The sequence below is a fragment of the Schistocerca nitens genome, chromosome 2, assembly GCF_023898315.1.
Source record: "Schistocerca nitens isolate TAMUIC-IGC-003100 chromosome 2, iqSchNite1.1, whole genome shotgun sequence".
Taxonomy (NCBI): domain Eukaryota; kingdom Metazoa; phylum Arthropoda; class Insecta; order Orthoptera; family Acrididae; genus Schistocerca; species Schistocerca nitens.
In genome coordinates this window covers 408,093,343-408,120,367 of record NC_064615.1, presented here as the reverse complement: position 1 = coordinate 408,120,367, position 27,025 = coordinate 408,093,343, and the positions used below count along the sequence as shown (strand labels likewise).

At 38.7% G+C, this 27,025-nt stretch overlaps 1 protein-coding gene across 1 annotated transcript in view; it reads right to left on the bottom strand.

Moving 5' to 3' along the window:
- LOC126236260 (GPI inositol-deacylase) overlaps nucleotides 1–27,025 on the bottom strand; it is a 169,478-nt gene that overhangs the window by 93,209 nt on the left and 49,244 nt on the right. The window contains exons 5-6 of the mRNA XM_049945414.1: nucleotides 12,845–13,018; nucleotides 10,027–10,286 (exon numbers count right to left, since the gene is read on the bottom strand). Of these exons, the coding sequence (XP_049801371.1) occupies nucleotides 10,027–10,286; nucleotides 12,845–13,018 (434 nt within the window). The remainder of the gene's footprint in view (nucleotides 1–10,026; nucleotides 10,287–12,844; nucleotides 13,019–27,025) is intronic.

Genomic DNA, 27,025 nt, shown 5'->3' with positions numbered 1-27,025 from the left:
ATGTTCAAAGTTTGTGTAAATAGCTGCACTTTCCATCCAAGAAGTCAATTCTCTTCTGGTTATATCTAGGTGTTAATAATAAAGTTCTTGCAGTGGTAAGTGCTGTATTTCATTGACGATCCTGCTTTCAGATTTTGGCTTTAAGGAAGGAAGATTTGGGTTTAAAATCTGTTTGAAATTGATTCTGGGTATGAAGTGACACTTTTCGGTGATACAGCAATTCTTCAAAATCTCAATACCACCAAGGCCCCAGTTAGATAACGTAATAGCTGTCACATACACAGGTAGGCACTGCAATACAACCAGTACATTGTTCCAAAGGTCTATGTTTTCAGAAGATCAATGTATTCCAAATCAGCTGCAAATACAGCATCCATCAGTGTTCCCCAGAGACTTTGGCCTGAACCTGATGAAATGGCTGAAATGATCGACTAAGTTACCAAATACAACAGATTGGAGGACATGTTGTGATTAACAAATGTATAATTTTACTTGGACAGCACAGCTCAGCAATGGTTCAAAAACAATGAAGAGTAGCTCAATAGCTGGGATAAATTCCCAGTCAAGCTGAAGCAAAAAATTGCCAACAATCAATAGCAAGTCTGCTTAGTGGAAAAACAATTGATGATCAGGCCCCAGTGTTATGGTAAAATGACACAATCTTACATAAAGAATGTTTTAGCCATTTGAAATGTTGTGAATCCCAATATGACAGAAGTCAACAGAATCTCACACTTGATGAAAGGAGTTCCAGAAGACATAAACCAAGCTTGTCTGGTAAAGGATGTCACAACAACAGATGAATTCAAGTGGTGCCAGCATATCAAGGAAAGGCAACAGAAAAGAGTCAGATGAAACAGGTATGATCGATTCCCAATTGTCCTTATGGTAGTGGTGGAAGACCATTATGACCTCACTTCATTCATATATCATGTTGTAAGACAAGAGATACAGTCTTTTATGGCACCTAGAACTGTCAGACTAGCACATTAAAAATAGTGGCTTAAACTTATGCCTTGACTATTTTCGGGTCCATAAATATTTTAGTTTCATCTGTTATTACATTTATGTTGTAATTTCATGTACTGACATGTTCCATGACCTTGGAGATTTGATTCTCAATTTGGTCCTACAGAACTTGACGCATAAATAAATAAATAAATAAAAAGAGAATATTGAAGAGGAGATGTATTGATCTTTGGCAACAATCTTCACCACCAGTTGAACATATCATGAAGAAAGGACTTTTCCAACTCTGACCTCTGCCCCCATTGTCAAACAACAACCCAGCACCTGACCAACGCAGGTACAATCAACTCTCCTCTGCCAAGTAAAATGCCCAACAGGAGAACAGATATTTACAGGACACCCAGTCTGTTTTCATTGTGGGCACCCTGGACACACTGTATGCAAATGCAGACAAAGAAGATAAGTATCCAACAGCTATTGCACTGCAAGACATCAACCATCACAACAGTCCTATTTGTACCAGTCAACTGCAGATTATTATAGTTGACTTGTAGAACAAAGTTCATTACCATACCCTGCACGAGGTCACTCCACGACATTTGGTGGCCTTTCCTCGCTGCTGTATGTAGGTACCAGTTGCTCACCTAGCCCTTGAAATCAGGAAAGCTAAGCATGCCATCTGTCTATGGAGGTGAGGCAGCCACAGATGGAAATCCTCCATGGATGACAGTTACCAAGACGACAAGAAATCTCGTCAACATCATCAGCAATGGCCAACCTGTCCAGGTGCCAGTCAACTTACAGGATTTCTTTTTCTGTAATGTCAAATGCTTACTGTTGTCAGCTAAAGTGGACTATGTTCTGTGATACGAAAGTGATTGTGCTGAAGGTCACAATTGGGAATACATGCAGCTGATAGCAACATAAGTTGCAAAAGTAAATGACAGAACATAGCACTTCAGGTTCCTCATTTTAACAGAACATAACCATGATATTCTCAGATGGGACATCTTGCAAGCATCACAAGCTGTCATTGATAGTGGAAGATCACAATTACAGATTGACAAAGATGTTCCACCACGTGCACATAAGAAAGACTGTTGTGGTTGGTTGTTTGCCTCTGGAAATTTACTTATCAACAAGACTAAGTTCCAGTCATTAACCGATATGCTCAGTTAAACTGTGAAGCTTTTGTCAATTGCAAAAAGCTACTCAGGCTCACAAAATAAATCTCCATAACAGCTTAGATCATAAGCATTACAGGTGGTCAAGGAGAACTATATGTCAAACAGTGGAAAATCCAGGATGTACAATATTGCGAAAAGGAAAATTGCGACTCCCTGCAATACTTCTCACAAGGGATGTTCCTTGTTACAGAAATCCTTTCTGGATCACTTGTAGAACAAGGACACTTCATGAAAACTTCTCACATCATAAATGTGCCAACAAGATGGAAAATCTGTGACTGCTCTTATTTTGTTTGGATTGGAACAGACTCCAAAGACTCTCTGAAGGTTTAATGAGGTCGTCATGCAGCATCTTCTGCACTTCTTCCCAACTTATTTGTTGTTCAGCCGGCAACACTACGTGAGTGCTGGACAGTTGATGGATGATCCCAGTGTTAATTCAGTGTTTTATTAAGGACCACATGGTGCATCTTTTCTCCACTCCAGATTTGAAAGCATCCAAAAATTCACACAGAATGGCAGTCACTTACTGACATTCTTCCTCAGTCAGGCCAGATCCTATTGGCAGTTTGACAGTAGCTTCACCTCTGCATTATCTGTAGCGATAGCAAGGCACCATTGTTTGTCATGAAACTAGGCTGCCCTTTCTGGACTAGATTAGCTGCCCTATGAACATACTTTTAGGGGAGAGGTGTGGCTCCTTGTTACAATCAGCGATGTATAGTTCTGTGAAAAGGAAAGTTGTTACTCACCATATAGCGAAGATGCTGAGTTGCAGATAGGCACAACAAAAAGACTGTCACAAATATAGGTTTCAGCCAGTAAGACCCTTGTGAAAATTAGACGAGTGTGTGAGTTGAGTTTGTGTGAGTGTGTCCGTGTGTGTTTGTCGCCTAATTTCGATGAAGGCCTTACTGGCCAAAAGCTATATTTGTGGCAGTCTTTTTGATGTGCCTATCTGCAACTCAGCATCTCCACAATATGGTGAGTAACAACTTTGCTTTTCACAGAACTATGCATAACTGATTATAACAAGCAGCCACACCTTGCCCCTAAAGGTATGTGCATAGGGACAGCTAATCTAGTCCAGAAAGGGCAGCCTAGTTTCATGACAAACAAACGTGCTCTGCTACCACTACAGGTAATTCGGGGGGGGGGGGGGGGGGGCAGCTACTGTCAAACTGCCAATAGGATCTGGCCTGACTGAGGATGAGGAAGAATGTCAGCAAGTGACTGCCATTCTGTGTGAATTTTTGGATACTTTCAAATCCGGAGTGGAGAAAAGATGCACCATGTGGTCCGTAACAAAACACTGAATTCACTGACTTAACACTGCGATCATCCATCAACTGTCCAGCATGCACATAAAGTATCGCTGGTTTAACAACAAATAAGTTGGGAAGAAGTGCAGAAGATGCTGCATAATAACCTCATTGAACCTTCAGAGAGTCTTTGGAGTCTGTTCCAATTCAAACAAAATAAGAGCAGTCACAGATTTTCCATCTTGTTGGCACATTTGTGATGTGAGAAGTTTTCATGGAGTGTGCTTGTTCTACAAGTGATCCAGAAAGGATTTCTGTACCAAGGAACATCCCATGTGAGAAGTATTGCAGGGAGATCCCAAATTTACCTGGAACGAGATGCAAAAAATATATTTCCTTGTTCTTAAGAAGACAGCACCATCATCTCCAGTTCTAGCATTGTATGATGAGAAAGGCAAGACAGAACTTCACACTGATGCTAGGATTTTTGGAATAGGGACAGTTCTAGTACAAATTCAGGATGGTACTGAAAAGATGTTTGGTTATGCTTTCAGAGTACTCTCCAACTCTAAGATGAACTATTCTACAACTGAGGAAAAGTGCCTTGCAGTTGTTTGGGCCCTTAACAAGTTGTGTCCCCATTTATTTGATAAACCATTCATTGTTGTGATTTAGCACCATTCTCTATGATGGTTGACTACTCAGAAGGATTCATCACGTTGATTGGCAAGATGGGCAACGTTTCATGAGCATGACATCACAGTGGTAATAACAGCAGATGCAGACACAGGGACACAGACTGCATTTCAAGAAATTCCTTTGACGGAGCTTAGCTGCATGGATGAAATATCAGCCATCACTGAAGAACATGACATCGCTGCTGAACTGATGGATGATCCTGCACTGCTCAAAACCATGGAATCCTTGAAGAAAGAGCAACCAACCACAGGAGAATTCCTATTAATTAAGGAACTATGATCCAGTGGGGTGAGCCATTGTAAGGAATGCCAACAATGGAAGCACATGTTGCAATTATTTCTGGGGTATCTGGTACCATTACCACACACAGCAGAGGCATTCCATCATGTTGAAATCTACCTCTTGGGGAGGTTCCTGAAGTTCATAAATGGGAATCAATGAATAATAGCCTATGCTGTCACCAAAGTTGTGCCAATTGCTGAAGATTTAGAAATTGCCAAGTTCCTTGCAAAAGATACCATTTTGAAGCATGGAGCACCCTGTGTGATGATCTCTGAACATGAAAAAGTTTTCTAGTCGAGACTAGTATCAAATATAATTTCACATTGTGGCATCACCCACAGGATGTCAACTGCTTAACATTCACAGATGAATGCTTCAAAGAACACTTTTATAAGACATTGAAAGATATGCTCTTGATGTATGTTGATGTCTAACAGAGAGATTGGGGCAAAATGCTGCCCACCATCACATTTGCATACAACACAATGAAGCAAGATATTACAGGCTTCACACCATTCTACCTGTTCCACAGTTGCAAGTCTGAAATGACTATGGATACACTGCTCCCATTTCAGCCAGACAATACTCAGGATGACTATACAAAATATGTTCTAACCAGGACCACAGAAGCAAGCCAGTTGGTTTGCTTGCGGACCCTTGAGACACAGGAAAAAGATTGAGAGCATTTTATTGCCAAGCACAGACCAGTGAGATACAGCCAGTGACCTGATATGGATTTTTATTTACCTGTCCAAAAAGTCAGACTATTAAAAAAGTTACTTAACTGGTACTTTGGGCCATATTGTACCATTTGTCCCTTGTCAGAAGGCACATATGATGTTGAGGAACATGACCCTCCCTTGTGGACACAAAAATGCAGAGATATCTTCCATGTCCTCCATATGAAGCCCTACTATAGTGCAGAGATGGAGATCGACAATAGGAGGTTGGAGGTGCCCGAAGAGCCATTCAATGATTTTGAAGCATCCACCAGAGTTGCTATAAACAGGACCATTGAGAAGATCTAGATCAAGGATGCTGCAATAGGCTCCAACAAGAAACTCTGAAACAGTGGGTTGCAGTTTCTGTTGAAGAGGGTGCAATAGAGCAAGCTTTGGTGCAATATAGTATAGTGGTTAGCATAGCAACCTAGTGTACTGTAGGACCACAGTTCAAACCTGACTATGGGCAGTTATTTGATATTTAGTATTTATCAATTCCAGAAGGTTCTTGAAACATCTTATGTGTTTAATGTTTGTATATTCTGGAATATTTTGATATGTGCATAAAGATCAGCATTTTGGAACATTCAAAGTTTGTATAAAGAGCTGCATTTTCTGCCCATGTGGTCAGCTCTGTTCTGGCTGTATGCTGGTGTTCGTAACAAACATGTTTTAGTGCTAAGTGCTGTATTTCATCAATGATTCTCCTTTTGGATCTGGACTTGATTCTAGTTACGACATGACAACATCAATGAGTCAGAGTTGGAACCTGTCAACTTATACAAACACCTGGGTGTAACAAATTGTGGGGATATGAAATGGAAAAATCACATGGACTAAGTCATATGTAAAGTAGGTTGCAGACTTCAATTTATTGATAGACTACATGGGAAAAGCAACCATTCTGCAAAAGTGATTGCTTACAAAACATTCATGTGATCCATCTTAGAATGTTGCTAAAGTATACATGATGTGTACCTAATAGCATTAACAGGGGATATTGCACAAACACGGACAAGAGAAGCATGAATTGTCACAAAGCTCCTGAATAAAATTAACTGGCAGATACTAGAAGACAGACACAAACTATTCCATGCAAACCTACTTAGAAAGTTTGTAGAACCAACTGCAAGTGATAAGTCCAAAATATATTAAAACCTTACATATTGTTCACACAAGGATCACAAAGATGAGATTAGCCTAATTACAGCACACACAAAGGCACTTAGGCTGTCATCCTTTCCACACTCAATACGTGAATGAAATGGGAAAAAGCCCTAATAACTTGTACACTGGAAAGTACCTTCTGCCCTACACTCCACAGTTGTCAGCAGAGTAAATGTATAGACATAGCTTTAGATGAAGACAGGAACCAGAAGGTAATTTTGGATGAGAGCAACAAAGCAAGTCAGAGAGTAGAGTCCAACTAGGATGCTATAATCCGGTAAGAGTCCAACTGGAGTTCTGTAATCCAAGGGATCTATTCTTGGTCCCCTGGTACTCCCAAACCCTTTCTTCATGGATCATATCCCTGCAGTAGACCTAGATACAAGACCTGTGCTATACAATCTTCCACTACCACCTACTCAAGGCCTATCACAGGCATCTCCTATCCCATCAGGGACAGGGCCACCTGTGAAAGCAGCCATGTTATCTACCATCTTTGCTGCAAGCACTGTGCTGCTTTCTATGTGTGTGTGACAACCGACGAACTGTCTGTCTGCACAGATGGTACTGCCAAACTGTGAGCAAGAGACAGCTGGACCGCCCAGTATCTGAGCATGCCACCAAACATAATGTGTTCACTTTAACAACTGTTTCACAGCCTGTGCCATTTGGATTCTTTTGACCAACACCAGTCTTTCTGAACTGTACTGATAGAAACTATACTTGCAACATATTCTTCATTATATGTGTGATGTCTGTTCTTTTGAACATGTCTGAAAGAACAGACACCACATATATAATTAAGACAAGACTGGCCACTCTCCAGTGTAGATGCACGCCATACTCAAACTCTTATGGAAATTGACAAAATGCTGTGAGTAATGTGGATAATGAGCAGAGGCACTGTGCCAGTAGTATTTGGATAAGTTGAGAATTTGGGTCTCACAGGAGGTGTGCTGCATTAGTCTCTGCAGTTGCAATGAGCACTTTATCTGGATGGCTTAGTGGTCAGAGCATCTGCCTAGTAAGCAGGAGATGTGAGTTCGAATCCCAGTCTGGCACAAATTTTCAACTTCCCCAACTGATGTAAATCAATGTCCACTACACAGCTAAATGTCATTCATTCCTTTGTGTTTTGATTTATGATGGTTGCAGGATCAAAATCATATCTGTTCTTTCGGATAGGTCCATAAGAACAGACACCACATATGTAATTAAGGTGAGACTGGCTAACGATCCCTTCAGTGCAGATGCACTTACAGGAATCGGCGAAACGCCACAAGTAATGAGGATACTGGGCAAGGGCCCTGTATCAGTGGTATGTGGATAAGTTGAGAATTTCAGTCTGGCGGGAGGTGTGCTAGGGTAGTCCATGCAGCTGCGATAACCACTGTGTCTGGATGGCTTTGTGGTCAGAGCATGTGCCTATAAAGCAGGAAGCCCGAGTTTGAATCCTAGTCCGGCACAAATTTTCAGCTTTCCTCACTGATGTAAATGAATATCTACTATGCAGCTAAATTTTGCACTTTCCTTTGTGTCTTGATATCCTTTATTCTCATAATCCACCGGGTCTCAACTTTAGCTACTCCCTGTCCTCCACCTGCCTATCTCTTTCCCAGCTCCCCTCCAGTACTACCTTCTATCTGACCAATGCATGTGTAGTCCCTTCCTCACAGCAGAGCCTCCCATTGCTGCACCTAGCAGCCCTATCCTGTACGCTCCCACAGGCAGCACTTACATCTCCCCTCCCCCCTATCTTGCTATCCCCCCCCTTCCCCCACCATACATCTCTTTCGTTCCCCCACTACCCACCCCAGCTAGATTGCAGCTCACCTCGAACACAGTTATGGTAAGATCTCAATGCCCAGAGATAACACTTGCCATGTGTTTGCAAGTCATGCTTGTGTAAGTGTGTGTGTGTGTGTTTTCTACTTCTGATGAAGGACCTTGCCTGAAGGGTGAATATTTCTAGCATTCCTTTTCATCATGCCTGTCTGTGACTCAATGCCTCTTCTATGTGGGGAGTAGCAATCTATCCTTTCCATATTACTGTTATTCTGTTCTGCACTTCCCATTGTTTGACTTACCTTTGTCATACAAAACATGTATATTCTATCTGTTTGCTGAGAATACTATCATTGTGATAAACGATGAAGGTTCCACCAATCTAGAGGTTGATGCCTAAACTGGTTCAAAGTACACTCACTTCCAGTCAACCTCAGCAAAACTAATTATATACAGTTCAGCTCTGATCTCAAATTCCCTAGGAGATAGCTATTGTACATGACAGTCAACAAATATGAGGGAATACTGCACCATAATCTTAGGCCTCCACATAGTTAGCAGTATTAGTTGGGATCATTATGTCCCTCACACCACAAAATTTTCATCCTCAGTTACTTTTGCCCTTATGACAGTCTCACATATTAGAGACATCAGTGTCACAAAGTCCACTTGCTTTGGGTACTGCATCCTATTGGAATTATCTTTAAGGGCAATTCACTGACACCAAAGAAAATTTTCTTTCTACAGAAAAAGTTTGTCTGAATTATTTGCATTTTACCCTGAGAACCTTTTCTAGTAATCTCTTTAAGAAACTTGGTATATTTACTACAACTTCCCAATACATTTGCATTATGAGTGTCATGGCTGACAGTCCTGTGCAGTGTGAAACCAATGAAAAGTACCATGATCCCAATACAAGATTCACTGCAATCTTGAAAATCTTACCTTAGGTTATGAAAGGTGTATACTGTTCCCATATTAAAATATTTAATTCAGGGCCTAATAACATCAAAGACCATGTAATAACAGTGCATTATTTAAAAACAAATTAAAGATGTATTTACTTGATAAAACTTGTTATTCATTAGATTAATTTCTTAACAGAGACATATAGGCCTTTTATGCATATATTTTTACTGTTCATCTGTTATGCACTGCACAACATGTACTAACCCTTGCACAATTTTTTTCCACTTTGTTTCTGTTTTGTTCTAGTTTTATGTTTTTGTTTTCCCTGAAACTATTTTTTAACATTATCTGTACCATATTCTATTTAATCTACATTTACATATTCTTTAACTCATGCCTCATCCTAGCATTTCACACACATAAAGTGTTTTACAGAATATGTATACAAATAAATTGCATGACAGAGGATATTCCATACACATGGAGCTTGTGAAGAACAGCCTACATATTCCTGTGGACATTATAATTAGCTTAAACTCAATCTTGCAGGTCTTACAGGAATAATATTAAGGGTACTATAGTGTACAACTTGCTCCTTAGTTGTGTTTACTGAAACTTTATATGGAAGGTTTTTCAGGATAGCTGATGTCTATCTTCAAATACTTCAGTTCAGGTTTTGTGACATTCTCCCATTGGTCAAACAAACTTGTGACAAACCATTCTGCCATTCTTTGTATATGTTCAATATCTCCTATTAGCCCTGTTGGTATGGGTCCCATACATTTGAGTAATATATAAAGACGGACTGCACTTTGGTTTTATATGACTGAGTGCCAGTTGCTTTATCCATGATTGAGCCTATGTGATCATTCTATATTAAAGCAAGAATTTACTACTCTTTTTTCACAACATCTATTCAAAGTGATAAATCTAAGGGCAATGCAATGAAGTAGTTTTGAATATGTGTACAAAGAGCAAGATCAGCAGATACTATGGCTACACAATCGGCAGATACTGTAGCTACATTTTCAGTGAAAGACGTACCACATTCTTGAAGACTTCCAAACAACATCTGCTGAGCATACAAAGATCCAGTCTTTGGCTTCCAGACCACTGACAACTACAGTAAGCCAATGATGTTTCTCATCATTCACCAAACGCACCATAGTATGACGTGTGCCTCGAAGTCCATATGGTTCTGATATTGATAGCTTTCTCTGAAGATATTCCTCCCATTCTGCATCTGCACTTAACAGCAGCTGATGTGGATGCTCCGATATGGAGAAACGTTTGCCACCTGTTCTCTGAAAAGTATTGAAAATGGACGTTACATTTAGAATCATTTTCTTTGTACTAGAACAATTCAATAAAGTAATGCAGCTAATATAACAAGTTTAATACACAAGAAATTATCATGAGTTTAAGGCAGGTTGTGGTGCCTAGGACATGACTCAGTGGTTCTTAGAAATATATTTAGTCTGCAATGCTGACTGTATAATATGTGACAATACTGTCCAATATAAAATAGAAAAGGTCTCCATTTCATACTACTGGTACATCAACTTCTAATCTTTTTAGCTAAGGGGACTTTGATTTGTTAAACCATTTACTGGGCTCAATATTTCTCATTTTATAATTTGATGCTATAGTATTATTAAACAGCTAAAGGAACAAAAGTATTCTAAGGACAGAAACAAAAGCATAAAGATTAGTAAGTTTTGGTAAGGTGACAGAGCATACTCTCTCGTCTTACGGAATTATGTTTTGGGGAGTGTACTTAAATTAAAACAAGGTATTAGCCCAGCAGAAGTGAGCAGTAAAACTATTCTGCAAAATAGATAACCGCAGATCTTGCAGAATTTGTACACTCACTTCTCAGTACTTTTACTCATTAATGTTTTTGTTGTTAGTAATAAAACTCCAAGCCTGCTGGATAGTGATTTGTGCAATCACACTAAAAGACACAAAAATAGTTTTTTTTTTATGCAGACTTTGCCATCTTGTCTAGGGTTCAGAGTGGAGTTATGCATTCTAGTGTAAAGGTGCTCAACAAGCTACTATTGAAAATAAAAGCAAGAAACTGAAAAAACTACCAGCACAGTGGAAAATTAAAAATTACCTTGTTAGCCAATCCTATAAATTATCTGAATATCTAGAACCAAGGACTGAAAAATTGTAAGCTACATGGCAACTGTAAGTGTAAAGCTGGGTGACAAGTAGTAATGTTTGAAGATTACCAATGTAACCAAATAAGTGTTGAAATACCAATAGAGGATAAACAGCAGCTATTTAATATAACACAGAGAGCTTTTTTCCAAATAATGACTTTCTTGCTAAATGACTAGGTTACATTTAACTGATATCAGCATAAATAATATTAAGCAGTATGGTCATAGCTTAAGTAGTATGACCACACAAAAAAACTGGTATTGGCATGCATATTCAATGACAGAGATATGCAAACATGCAGAATACAGTGTATTGTGAATATCAGGAATCTGGTATAACATCAAATCTCTGACATCGCTGTGGCCAGAAAAAGATCCATAATAATGGGACCAACTGCAACTGAAGAGAAAGAGTCAATGTGACAGAAGTTAAACCCTTCTGCAAATTGTTGCAGATTTCAGTACTGGGGCATCAGCAAGTGTCAGCGTGTGAACCATTAAATTATCATCAAGATGGGATCCTGGTACCAAAGGCCCACTCGTGTACCCTTGATGACTGCACAACAAACAAGCTTTACACCTCGCCTGGGTCCGTCAACACTGACATTGAACTATTGATGACTGGAAACATGTTGCCTGGTCAGATGAATCTTGTTTCAAATTATATCAAGTGGATGCAGGTGTACAGGTATGGAGACAACCTCATGAATCCATGGACCTTGCATGTCACCAGACGACTGTTCAAGCTGGTAGAGGCTCTGTAATGATATGGGGAACAAGCAATTGGAGTGATATGGGACCCCTGATACATCTAGGTACGACTCTGAAAGGTGACAAGTATGGCAGTATCCTCTCTGATCACCTGCATCCATTCATGTCCAGTGTGTATTCCAACAGACTTGGGCAATTCCAGCAGGACAATGCAACACCCCACATGTCCAGAACTGCTACAGAGTGGCTCCAGGAACACTCTTCTGAGTTTAAACACTTCCGCTGCCCACCAAACTCCCCAGACATGAACGTCACTGAACGTATCTGGGATGCCTTGCAACTTGCTGTTCAGAAGAGATCTCCACCCTCTCGTACTCTTACGGATTTATGGACAGCTCTGCAAGACTCGTGTGGTCAATACCCTCCAGCACTAGTTCAGACATTAGCTGAGTCCATGCCAAGCCATGTTGTGGCATTTCTGCATGCTTGCAGGGGCCCTACATGATATTAGGCACGTGTACTAATTTCTTTGGCTCTTCAATGTAGCTTATTTTTAATATGGTGTACAGTTTTAGTTTCTGTGGGTTGTCTGCTTTTTGCCAACTCGTTCCACATCTCTGGAGGTTCTCCTTCTTAAAGGGACCTAAGAATGAATGAATGAATGAATGAATGGTCATTTGCTACAGCTCAGACTGGATGACATCTGTGGATGATCATAATTTTATTTATTTACTTGTTTACTTATTGATTTATCTATCATGACAAGATTAGGACCACCAGGACCTCTTCTGTACCCAATCTGGCATTCTACATATTTTTCCATTATATTAATTACCACAAACATAATTTAAGAGGTCTTGAACCCTGCACTTCAGAATAACTAGAACATAAGTAGATAAATCTTTAGCGTTATCCAGAGTCACATGTAGGTTAAACATTGCTTTACAATTTACTACAAACATGTATATTTATATGTTACTTACGTGGACTAGGTGATAGTAGAAAATGTCTTTGCGAAGTACTGGGTTGTCAGATATTTGTTTTGTTGAAATATCCACAATATCAAAAAAAGCTCTCACTAGGACCAAAACAAGTTGTTTGCACCACAGGCTGCACAGATGGTCAGTGGACAGCCAAACAGTTGGCACATCTGTTGTCTGCAATATAGAGTGGAATGAATATGGAGAAGAGTGACAAAGGAGAAAAATAGATTATATCTAATGGTCACAATCAACAAGTAGTGATATTAATATACTGTGATTTGACATGCTTCATTATGAGAGTAACCCAAGTTACAAACAAAGCATACAATTGCGTATATTCTCAAACAGTTAAGACAATCTGACTTCAATAAATGGACTGTCACTAACAAATAAATTATTACAGACACTGTCACCTAAATATTGGTGATCATTACAGACCAGATTATATGCATCATAACAACCTTAAAATATGCATAAAAATACTTATAAGTTCATAAAAGTGTCGAAATATCCAAGATCAAATAATAAAAAAAAAACATGGTAGTTACTGCATGAATTATATCTCAAAGTCAAACCTATGCATATCAATTACAAGGAAGAGTGCTGGCCACGTGAAAAATCAGCACATTTAGAAAACTGATATCATTTTCTGAATACTTTCTGGCGATGATTAGGAAGGGGGTCTTTCTGGGTTTATTTTTCAAAAATTTGCAAACTGGGGATGCATACCACGTTTCAAGAATTGTCCCTTCTTTGCTATTGTCGGTAGCATGCGGATGCGATATGAGTGAGTCACAGAGAAACAATCGATATGTGCAGGACCAAATCCGAGATATATCGCATGCAGAGGGGGCAGTAGTAAGATTGTGTCTTTGATCACTCAAAACATTTTTTATGAGCAGAAAAGGACCATTCTACATCAACTGAGGTAACTGGGCAGTATTTGAATTTGGGTGCTATGTTGGCACTTATTGTTTCTGGTAAAAGTTCACCTGTCCCAATAATAAAACTATAAATTTGGCACTAGGGTTCAAAGCTTGGGTTATTGTTTAAAATGTTTTCAAACTTTTCTTTAAGTTTTCTTGGGAATACCTCCGGCAATGAAGATTTCACTAGAAGAATTTGATTCATTAGCTGAATAGATTAATTCAATGCCAAACCTTGAGTTTCAGGCTTTTTAATACTTGCAGGTATAAGGGAAAAATTAGTGCTATTCACAGCAATGTCTTTTTTAATACCGGAATCATTAAAAGCTTCCTTGCACTGGCAAACTACCAAAGCCCCTGTACTATCATTAGGCGTTTACTACCACTCTAATGGCCTCAAAATGTTCATTGTAAAACAACACAGCTTCGACCCATGTACCCCAACGAGTTACCACTGGTTGGGGAGATAAAGGCACATTTGGTAGTTTTTCTTTGTAGGTCTCGATGCGAGCAGGAGCCTTTCGAAACACTTTCTTTGTGGATGAAAAAAGTTTATTCACATTCACAAACCTGGAACATACTTCTTCAGCAAGGGGATGTACTCCATGAGCAAAGCACATCACATCAATAAAATTGGGATAAAATACATGGAGTGCTATTCCTGCTTTGATCACATAGGGAACAACATGTGAAATAAACACAAACACCCTTTCATCTGCTAAAGATTCTGGAAATATTTTTCTAATACCCTCATTCACAAATCTGGTGATTGTAGAATGATTTACTTTTTCAAGTTCTTTGCAGGCCACTAAATAGGAGGACGAAGGTTCTTCTTTTAATGCACCAACAATTAAATTAGCAATGTAACAGCCATAAGTGTCCGAAGTTTCATCAAATGAAATCCAGATAATGCTGTCCTTGAGTTCATTGTGTATTTCTTCCAGAACATTTAGGTAAATTGTCAGTATGTAATTTTTATGCAATGTTGATTCATCTGGTATATTTTCATTTAAGCAATATTTGTACATGAAGCCTTTGAGGATAGGGTTTTAAGTTTGTGAAGAGGAATATTGCTTGCAATAAACACTTCACACAGATCCATGTTAAACTGAATTTTTTGGTTACCTTTGGACAAATCCCTGCTACCACCACTTACTGTTGTCAGAAGTTATTATGCCCCATTCTGCATTCCTGTGATATGAAGACTTGTCTTGACATACTGGTCTATTTGAAACTTTTTTGGCACAAAAAGTTTTTCTCGCAAATCAACAATATAAAACAATTTCATCATATGTAAATGTTTCACGATGGTCAGCTAACCACAAAACGATGTTTCTTTTTTCGAGCAGCATGGCACACAACACGTTACACACTACATGTTGTAAACACAATCTATTGTCTACAAGTAAATAGAAAGCTAAACTGAAACAAAAACACTAAAAACTTGCGTAGTTTAATTTAATTGCTGCCGACGCGTACAGTATGACAGCATGTAGTGTTTTGAGAATTTCCGCGCAAATTCTAGAATCACTCAGCCTTCCACAGTCTCAAACACACGATATTTTAGATGTGAGTGAAAGAAAGGAACCCTATCTACTGCATGTCACCTGTCTGTGTGCGAACGTGTGAAGTTTGTCGTACGAATATGGTAGACATGGTGGTCGAAAGTTGTAATGAAAGCACACGGCAGCACCAAGGAACTTCTGTGCTGTTTTGTAACTGTGACTATTGTTAGTGACTAAAGAACAACTGAGTGAAAAAAGATTTTTAGTAACTTTTAACTTGAACTTGCTAGAGGCAACACATGTGTTTGATTCCTGTATAACAGAGTCATGGTTATCAAGCCAACTCTGTTGTAAATTTAACTTAATTGTTTCTAATGTGAGATGACATGGGTGACTTACAAGAAGTCTAATATTTATATTGAACATGCAAATTTGTTATTGTGCATGGAGTCCAAATATACTGACAGTGTTGCCGAAAGAGCACAGTTTTAGAAGAGAAGGCCTATTAAAAAAGTCATCACAAAATCGTTAGAACTTGGCAACCATGTCAGGACTGGGAAGAAAAAAACAGTAATTTTAAGACAAAAAATGAGAATAGTGGATGTTGTATGTGGCCGTAGCAACCAAACCAGACGCAATAAGGAATTTGCTCCGAGACTTTGGAACATGTCCAAGTATTCAAAAGAGAAAAAAAAAAATTGAATTGAGAAATAGTGAAGAAGATTCCAGTGTGTTTCTCTAAGAAGAAATGTGCCGAGATCACTCTGACTAAGATGATCAGGTGTAGGGAGTATACAGCTCTCACATGCCTCATGGGGACGCAGATGCAGAAATCAACATCAGACGCCACCGGCACCAGTTGCTGTTTGCTGGTGCTGACCTGCCATCACATCCACCCACCTATGCTGTAAGAATTTCACACTGGGTGAGTGCAAAACAGAACTTTAGTACCTTAGCAAGAAGCGATACAAACTATTTAATGGACTTTTAGTGTAGTTATTACACTTAATGTTAATTTTTAAAGGCTCACAAGGTCTAAAGCTTGTAAAATCATGGATCCTGTTCAGCAAGTTGGAGAGATGTCGGAACCAGCCAGGGCTATGATAATTATTAATGAAGGGCCTGACTAGTCTGAGTTAGTAAATCTAATCAAAGCTCAGAATCTTAAGATACACTCATTACATTCTAACTCAAATGCTTGGAGGGAAGCTTTGAACACCCAGAATCTTAAGTTAGACTCAGTACATGCTGCTCTAAATGAAAAACTAGATGCACAGGGTGTGACTTTAAGTAGAGACCTAGACTTGGTGAAGTCCCAACTGAATGCCCAAACAACGGATTTAGGATTGTTAAATGCTAAAGTCGACTCAGAGAGCAAAGAATTTGGTAATCTATGCAAAGGCATGGATGCTTTATAGACTGAATTTGACACCTTGAATAGTAAAGTAGAGGATTTGAAATTAGACTTAAAGAAAGAATTAACCAATTCATTGGACGTTCATGTAAATCAACTGTTCACTGACTTTAGTCCGAAACAGAATGATCAATTACAAGATTTAGCAAAAGAGTTAGAACTTGATATTGAGGGAAAATGTAATGATGTAGAATCAGAAATCAATGAAAAGTTAGGATCATTTGAAAATGTATGCAATTTTAAGTTTGATGCTGTAAAGCAGGGATTGCATACTTTGAAAGAGAGTGTTGAAACGCAAGATAAGTTAATGCCAATAATCCAATCACAAATTACATGTGTAAGTACACGAGTGGATAATGTAGAAAGAAGTTTCCAAGAGAAAATAGCAAACTCTGATATCATAAATATAAATAGTTTGGAAGAACAGGTGGAAGAACTTATAGATCGGAAAGTTTCCAAGAAAGTAACATCCGGAAACATATCTCCTACTCTATCTTCTGAACTTAGTGATACTAAGAAGGATATAGATGACTGGTGGAAAGAATTCAAACTTGTACAAAACAAAGTTGAAAAAAGAGTATCTTCACCTAATGTTGTGTTAACTAGTGAAGTGGTGACTAATTTGCAGTGGGGAGACTTTCAAAAGACGTTTAAAGAGAAATACTGGTCTGCCAGTGCACAAGAAAAGCTAATATCAGATCAATGGGACCTGGGCGGAGTCATATATCCCTGAGGGATGTTAACATTCTGAGTTAATGGGCAGAGTTATGACCATTGGATCCTGAGTTGTTTTCGGTGTTTCTTCCAAAATAGTTTTCCTGCACTGAATTCCTTTAAAATCTTGAACTGTTCTGTCATCTATTCCTAAAATCTTAAACTATCCTGTAATCTCATATCTTAGCTGTATATGACAGTCAAATAAAAAACAATCCTACAGAATCACAGGTAAAAAGTTATATTTAAATAAAGTGAACTGAATGGAATATTATGATTGTATAAAATATAATAGTGTGTGACTAGTTGAACAACTAATATACCGTAGTATATAGATTTTCTATTTTGTATAGAATATTTTATGTCTTTTGGAAGATGTGATATGAATGAGAGGGTTTGTATTAAGTTTGAAAGTGGTGGGTGTTGTAGATAAAAGCATGGTTTACAAGAGCAAATAAACACACATCACACCTTTCAGACAACCCTCGCAAACAAGTGTGCCTGATTCTTCACCATTTGTCATTTCATAGGGTTGCTAATATTTCCTTTGGAGACCTCAAGGGTGAAGGTGGGAATGTCCATTCCGTAGGAGACGATTTCACACCAAACCTCCTCCAGCATCTCACTTAAGTACGTGTGAGGTAGGGATCCTGGGGAAGGGGGGTGGGAAGGGTTTCCTGTCTTTGGGGCTACCTTCTTTCTCTTCTTCAATCTTAGCAACAATTTCTATTTATTTCCTTTCTTACTTCTCATTTGAGGACCTATATATTTTTTCCCTCTTTCCATATTTACCTACTTCTATCGCAGTCCTTCCTAGTTTCTGTGGTTTGTAATAACCTACATCTTATCTTTTAATAAGAAGGCCGAAGAATCAGACTACATGAACACACATCCACATACATACAAGAAGACATTTAAACACAAACATTGAAATTATTTTGCAATATATATGAAAACAAAAATTGGTCTTGGTAGTCATCTAAGAAAAGTCAGTATAATACATACTCAGATAAAGTGATGAATTGTAGGATAGTGGGACTCGAATAGCCTAAGTAAACATATTATCTATTGAAGAGTCTATACAGACATGGTATCTACTGGAAGTATAGAAGTTGATAAGTAGAGGAGGACTCTACGGATTAGATGAACTATTAAGAAGTACATGCAAAGTGTAAAGTAGATTTGTAACTTTACCAGACAATACTTAGTTATAGTACACATAGGAACATATGCTGGCCTGCTCAGACAGGATAAGGGGGGCTTACCTGGCATTTGCTAAGTATATGGGGCTGGTGTACCTACTTGGGTATAGGACGATCTGTGGCTTGAAATAATAGGGAATGTTTTATAAAGGGGCATACCTACCAAAACAGAAAGAGGACGTGCTCTCATATGGTCAACCCATAGGCAAGGTATAGGTACTGATCCTAGGGGAAAGGGACAGTATCGTGAGAAAAGTTACAAAATTTTGTAGGGATTATTCTGGAAAGTTTGAATTCTATGCACAACGAGCATTATTACATTTTATGTAAGTTCATGAGTGTCAAAAAGATCACTTTTATTTTGCCCAGAGTTCCTCCACACTACAACAGATAATGAAGCGTAGTACAGAGGATAGAAATAGAAAATTGAATACTCAAGTATCATGAATACCTGCAGTTTATGATTGGTAATAAGGAAAGTGTCCTCACAATTCTTAACTATTATAAAATATTACTAAAAACACAGAAAAATGTTCAGGTCTTGATGTCAAGGTGAAATAAGAACAGAATAAAGGAACACTCAGCTAAAGCTTGTTCTAGAGAAAAGAAAAGATTGTTGTTGAAGTGAAAGATGTATGTAGAAACATGTATATGAAAAGTATATTGTTATGATATGAAATGTTGTGAGTGATATTATTTACATAATGATTATGTATAAAATATCGCGTGTCCGATCGGAGGGGAGGGAGGGTTTTTTAGTGTTTCGAGAATTTCTGCGTAAATTCTAGAATCACTTGGCCTTCCACTGTCTTGAACACACGATATTTTAGATGTGAGTGGGAGAAAGGAACCCTATCTACTGCGCATCACCTGTCTGTGTGTGCAGGTTTGAAGTTTGTTGTACGAAGACGATAGACACGGCAGTCGAATGGCACTGACAAGTACTTGTCAGTCGGTCCATGGAAGCACACAGCAGCACCGAGGAACTTCAGTGTTATTCTGTGCTGTTTTGTAACTGTGACTATTGTTAGTGAAAAAAGATTTTTAGTATCTTTTAACTTGAATTTGTTAGAGGCCAGACATGTGTATGATTCCTGTATAATAGAGTTATGGTAATCAAGTCAACTCTGTTGTAAATGTAACTTAATTGTTTCTAATGTGAGACGAAACGGGTGACTTACAAGAAGTCAATTGTTTATGTGAGAAGTGTGAATTTTGTCCTTTGTGGAAGTTCAGATATACCGATAATTGTTGAAAAGCATTCTTTGAATACCTCATTATTTCACAAAGAGAGAGAAAGTCTTACAGGTTCCTGTGACTAGCATCATTCTTCAGAGAAGTAGTTTGTAGAGATTCCAGAAGCTGGCTATCCAGCTGCACATTCCCAAGTAAGTCAACTCGTGCAAGAAAAGTGGGGAGTTTGCACATACACTTCACAGACTCTTAGTTGTCAAAAATGTTAGAAGCAGATAGTGATGTGGGCCAGGTATATTCCCAGTGGGAGGGAATGTATAAAATTGCTGGGAATAATTCTTTGGCCCAGGAAGATTCCCAAAAATTGGGAATTTATGAAAATTTTTAGATTTGGAGTGTTTTAACACTTACACAGTTAAAGAACCTTAAAACTAGGCTAAGTAAATTCATACATTTTAATCCAAGATTTATCATTCTATACATTAATTTCCTTGCAAATTCCATGCAAAACATCATTTACCGTAATTCTGGCAGAGAAAATAATTTAAAATATTCGTTAGGCCTGCTATTTTTAGACAAGTTGAAACACCACATTTCTGTGAATGAAACCTAAACTTACAAAATATTTCTCTGGAGATGTAATTCTCAATCGGCCATTAGCTGTAGTATTTTTTAATTTTTCCAAACAGATGACAAGAGGTGTTTCACTTTCAAAACTCAAGGACTCCTCATTTCATGTGATGAGTTATGATTTATGAATTTATTTTCTGAAATAAAGCAATCACTTTCACTTTTAGAATTGTTAATTAATATTTTACCATGTTCTATGTCAATAAAATCACCTGTATTTTCAAGTAAATCATAAATTTCGACCACTTTATTCACACAATGTTTCCCCGAAATGTCATTTTCAATGACTAATGTTTACAAAATTTGCACGAGTTTATTTTAAACTTTATAGCTTAAAATACCTCTAATACCGACAGAAAACTTAACAAATTGAATAAACAAACTTCCCTGTGTATTTTAGTAACTTTAGTTACTAGAAGGCATAAAATACAGGGTGATTCAAAAAGAATACCACAACTTTAAAAATGTGTATTTAATGAAAGAAACATAATATAACCTTCTGTTATACATCATTACAAAGAGTATTTAAAAAGGTTTTTTTTTCACTCAAAAACAAGTTCAGAGATGTTCAATATGGCCCCCTTCAGACACTCGAGCAATATCAACCCGATACTCCAACTCGTTCCGCACACTCTGTAGCATATCAGGCGTAACAGTTTGGATAGCTGCTGTTATGGCTCTGAGCACTATGGGACTCAACTGCTGAGGTCATTAGTCCCCTAGAACTTAGAACTAGTTAAACCTAACTAACCTAAGGACATCACAAACATCCATGCCCGAGGCAGGATTCGAACCTGCGACCGTAGCGGTCTTGCGGTTCCAGACTGCAGCGCCTTTAACCGCACGGCCACTTCGGCCGGCTAGCTGCTGTTATTTCTCGTTTCAAATCATCAATGGTGGCTGGGAGAGGTGGCCGAAACACCAAATCCTTAACATTCCCCCATAAGAAAAAATCGCAGGGGGTAAGATCAGGGCTTCTTGGAGGCCAGTGATGAAGTGCTCTGTCACGGGCTGCCTGGCGACCGATCCATCGCCTCGGGTAGTTGACGATAAGGTTTCATAACTAACCTTTTTCGTAGGACTCTCCATACAGTTGATTGTGGAATTTGCAGCTCTCTGCTAGCTCTGCGAGTCAATTTTCCTGGGCTGTGAACAAATGCTTGCTGGATGCGTGGTACATTTTCATCACTCGTTCTCGGCCGTCCAGAACTTTTCCCTTTGCACAAACACCCATTCTCTGTAAACTGTTTATACCAACGTTTAATACACCACCTATCAGGAGGTTTAACACCATACTTCGTTCGAAATGCACGCTGAACAACTGTCATCGATTCACTTCTGCTGTACTCAATAACACAAAAAGCTTTCTGTTGAGCGGTCGCCATCTTAGCATCAACTGACGCTGACGCCTAGTCAACAGCGCCTCAAGCGAACAAATGTACAACTAAATGAAACTTTATAGCTCCCTTAATTCGCCGACAGATAGTGCTTAGCTCTGCCTTTTGTCGTTGCAGAGTTTTAAACTCCTAAAGTTGTGGTATTCTTTTTGAATCACCCTGTATTATAAACTCGGTTTTTCTAAAGGTTCATTATTTCGACATTGGCAGTTCTAGGAAACATAAGTGTCATAAACATCAATGCTTGGCAGTTCTAGTGCTAATTCTTTGATATTTAAAACATTGAAAACCAAAAAATTTGTTTATTTTTAACAAGGAGGTTAAGTCCAGATCCATATAAGATTTAACCATATGTTGCTTTTTACCTATTAACAGTTTTTTGAGCTATCTTGCTAATTAATCATAAATTCACAGGAATTTATGAATTTTGGGAATATTGCCGGCAATTTTCCCTGGGAATATTTCCTCGATTTTAAATTTCCGGGAATTTTACAACACTAGAAGCAGAGGGGATTAACTCGGGGTGCAGGCGCAGGAACATTGACTCTGTTGCCTGTCTCTGTTCCTCTTCTGTAATGATTTCACTAGGCAGTGGCCTCTCGGTTAGCGATTGCAAGCAGTTCCAGTTTGGGGTCAATCTGAGAGACATCAAAACTACATTGAGTAAGAGACCACCTGTCAAAATTTTTTAAATATTATAAACATCCAGCAAAAATATGCATCGTCACTAGTTTTTAGTTAAAATATACAATAAGCGGTGAAAAGGAGCCACATATGCAAATGCATATAATCCAGTCTTCCATAGATTACATTTTTGTACACAAAAAAATCAATTAACTGCATATGAAAAAAGTTGAAGAAATCTGGTCCATTCTCTAATCAACAAAATCAGTGTTAACTTTATTAATTTCCTTGAAAATAGATACCATATTTTATGGACTATAAAACATTTTTTCTTTGAAAAATTGCCTCCAAAATTCAGGTGCACTTTATACTCAAAATTAATATAAAAAATGTCCAATTTTTGATTTAAAATTCCTGCCAGTCTTAAAAATGCCTATATATTCAATGCCACGGGAAACCTATCTCTATCTGGCAACATTGGATTCAACTGTCAGCAACGGTGCACCGATGCAACGAATGTGAGTTATGGGGATTCACATACTTGCTAACACTGTCTCCCTCCCACCCCACCATCATAAACCGAGAACACTGTCTAGCCTATGATGCATCATTACAGTCTACAGTGCCAGTGAACTTGAACTTAAAGTGACTTTTGTTATCAGTAACAGTACAATATTATTATTAGTAGCTAGTTTCGAAATGGAAAAAAATAAAAGGTATTCATATGTTACAGGCTATAAACTGAAAGAAACAGCATATGCATAAGAACATGGAAACAGAGCAGCTGAGCGGCATTTTGGCCCCCCCCCCCCCCCCCCCCCCCCCGTCAACAGAAAAAAACCAATCGCGATTGGTGGGCTAGTAAAGGAGACCTGAAAAAATGATGAAGACTAAATATGCGAATAGAGGACTGAATGCAAAATGACCAAAACTAGATGATGACATACTGAAATGGGTTCAAGGACACCATCATAATGGCATTGGAATTAATACAAAAATGATTCAAATACATGCCCGTAAGTTAGGGCTACAGTGGAACCTAATGGACTTAAGGGCAGAGTTGGTTGGTGCTAAAGTTTTATGAAGCATGCAACCTCACACCAAAATACCCTAGAAAATGCCACAAGTGCATGAAAGAAAATATTATCTTTCCATTGCTTTATTATTTAACATCAAAAGAAAATTAGTGTGGAACTAGGCCAAATAATTAATATGGATGAAACTCCTCTGACATTTGATTTGCCGAGTAACGGAACTGTTGCCATGAAAGGTGCTAAAACTGTTACTATAAGCAAATGTGGGAATGAAAAAATATGCTACACTGTTGTCCTTCACATTGTCATGACAGTACTAAACTTAATCAATGATCATTTTCAAGTGTGGAACAATGCCAAAACCTTCTGAAATACCACTAGGCAGTGTTGCTCATGTACATGACATGGGTTGGATGGATGGGGCTGATATGAAAGTGTGGATTAATAGAGTATGCGAGAGAATGAAAGGTGTTTTACTGAAGAAGAGTTCTCTTCTTGTGTTTTAGTGGTGACTTGAAAAATTCTGTGAAAGAGAAACTGACACAAGGAAATAAAGAACTTGCTGTTATCCCTGGAGGACTTACTTCACAACTGCAACCTCTTGATGCCTCAATAAATAAACAATTTAAAGTGTGTATGAGACAGGAATGGAACATATAGGTGATGGATGAAACAAAATATGAATTATTGCCAAATGGAGATTTAAAATGACCTACAATCAAACAAGTGTGTCAGTGAATAAAAGAACCAAGGTCTAAAGTGACAGAAGACATTATTGTTAAACTTTCAAGAAGTGTGGCATAAGTAACAGTCTCGATGGCAGTGAAGACCATCTTATATATGAAGAGGACAACAATAATGATGAAGAGGATGATAAAGAAGAAGAAAGTTCATATGATGATTTTCAGGAATTGTAATGATCAGTTTGGTTTTATAAACAAAGAATTTTTTTAGTCTGGCTTTGCAATGTAATAATAAAAATGGTAAAAATGTTATTTTAATAAAACTGCTTAAAAATTAATGAATGTCTTATAATCCTGAGCGCCTTATAGTATGTAAAATACAGTATTTGTCACGCAGAATATAAGCTTCTCCAAAGATACAGAAGGCTGGTCAGTACTCACCTTCTCAATGTACAACTTCCAATACAAACAATTAAAACATATAACAGTAGGTGAAAATACTCTGAGCCATCAGAAAAGCTGATTCTGTCTTTAAGGAGGCAAAAGAAATTGGTTAGGAGATATTTGACCAAGGAAGGGGCAAGGGAAGGGAGTAGGTCACTCAGATACCAGCATAGGAGGAATCTACATCTATCTTGTTTGAGGAGAAATTGAGGGAAAAGAAGGAAACCAAGGTGTCAGAGAGGACATGAAGACGATACACTACATTAGCAAGTACTGTGCATCTTCAGTCCAGAGATGATAACAGGAATATGGTATCCCTGGGAGCCATTGTTATGCAACATAGATGTGTAGTGCTGATCGCCACTCCTCCAGGCCACTGTAACCACCACTGTGGGGGATCCAGGATAAGCAGAACGACCAGACGTCCGCAACATACGTGCATTGTGTTTTTTGCCAGCTGCGTCTCCTGCAGATGCCATCGTGCCATGTGTCATCATCTTTGCCAGTAGAAGCATGAGACACTGCCCCAATTAGTGTTGCCATTGTCAGCACAATTTCTTCTTCCACAGATCACACGAACGCCAATCACTGTGGCAGTATTCACCCACCAGGCACTATAAAGGATGCTGTCCAGCCAAACCAGACAACAAGAGCCAGTTTGCATCTGGAGTCAATCTGAGTCAAATGCCGACCATCCATAGTCCCTCAATCAGAGCCCCCCCTCCCCACTCCTGCACAGTCCTTTGCACAAAGCACATCCAAGTCTTTATTTCGCATTTCGTTTGAGTTCTCCAGCCACCAACACCTTCACTTTGAGCCATTTTCCGAACCTTCACTCTGTGCCTCATCTGAGTTCTGCACATTGGCCAATGATGTCTTTGCTCCGAGCCATGTCTGAATATTCGTTCATGCTTCATTTGAATTCTCCATACCAGCCGCCAATACCCTCATTCCGAGCCTCATCCCAAGTCTTCATTAAGCATCTCCTCTGAGTTCTCCACACTGTACTAGACATCGGTGTATCTGCAGCCTGCCCCTGCGTAACTCATCTTCACTCCCAGATTACACCAGCTGCATCCACAGACAATTCATGTCGATTCAAGTATGACTGACTGTAATGTTTATTTGATTACTGATTATTATTACTATTTGTAGCACATTAATTGGCATGGCTCTCTCTCAGCCATGACACAAAAAGGAAGAAAAGGAGTGAGAAGTAAAGATATATTAGTAACACAAGAGAAGTATTTTAACACAAAAAGGAGGGGGGGGGGAGGAGGAAAAGAGAGAGAGAGAGAGAGAGAGAGAGAGAGAGAGAGAGAGAGAGAGAGAGAGAAGAAAGGGGTAACAAAAATAATGGCAGAAAAAGGAAGAAAAGGAGTGAGAAGTATAATAGGTAACATAAAAATTACAATCACCAACAGCTACAGTGGGGAACCTGGGAGATATTGGTACAGGTGGTTAGGGACTACGTGCTGAAGAGTTTAGTGTTGGAACAGATATGCTTCTTGTAAGTAACTATAAAAGGTAGCATTTGCATGGAAGGGATGGTACCTGTCAAAGTGGAAATATTGCTATTTGTTGTTGCTTTGATGTAGACCAAAGTTGGGAAGCAATCTTAATGAGCTGCAAATCAACATACATAAAGATGACTCTACTTTTGGAGGAGGCCCATGTGGGTACCCTCAGTATGGATTTGGAGTGCCCTACCTCCTTAATGAATTCCTCTGTTCTTCCTGAAGTAAGAACCTGCAGTTTTGAAAACTGGTAGGGCTGGGGTCTTATGCGGTTTTCAAAAGTTATCTATTTTTATGGACTTCTTTCAACTATCCTGGAAGTTGTATCTCCTAGACGTAAGTTCTGGGTGGTGCATCAGTCTTTTTGTGAATGGAAATTTCCTTTATACTGTCTCGGCAACAAAAGAAATGAAACTGCTACACACACACACACACACACACACACACACACAGTGGGGGGTGAGGGAAATAAAAACAGAGAGAGAGACTGAAGCCCTAAAAACCATCAACAGTATATTTCAACTTTTTGTTAAACATCCTTTACATGAATAAAAATGAGACCCCAAAACTAAGTTCTTAATTCTCTGTAAAATAAACCATAAACACTGTTTTAGTGATATTTTTAAATGGGGAAGAAGAGGTGTTGGAGGTGGGTAGCAGCTGGTGTGCTGGTTAGGAATGCAGGAAGGAAGGGGTAGCTTGTGATGTATGGGTGCTGGAGCTGATAGGTAATGGTGCACAACGAAGGTGATTTAGAGAAGTGGGTTAGGAGGGGTGTTATAGCACAGAGGAAGGGAAAATGTTGGGTGGAGGATGTGGGGACAGAGGGTTAATTGAGATCTCTGTTAACCAGTCTGAGCATAAGTCATAAAAAAGCATTCTGAAATTTACACAAGA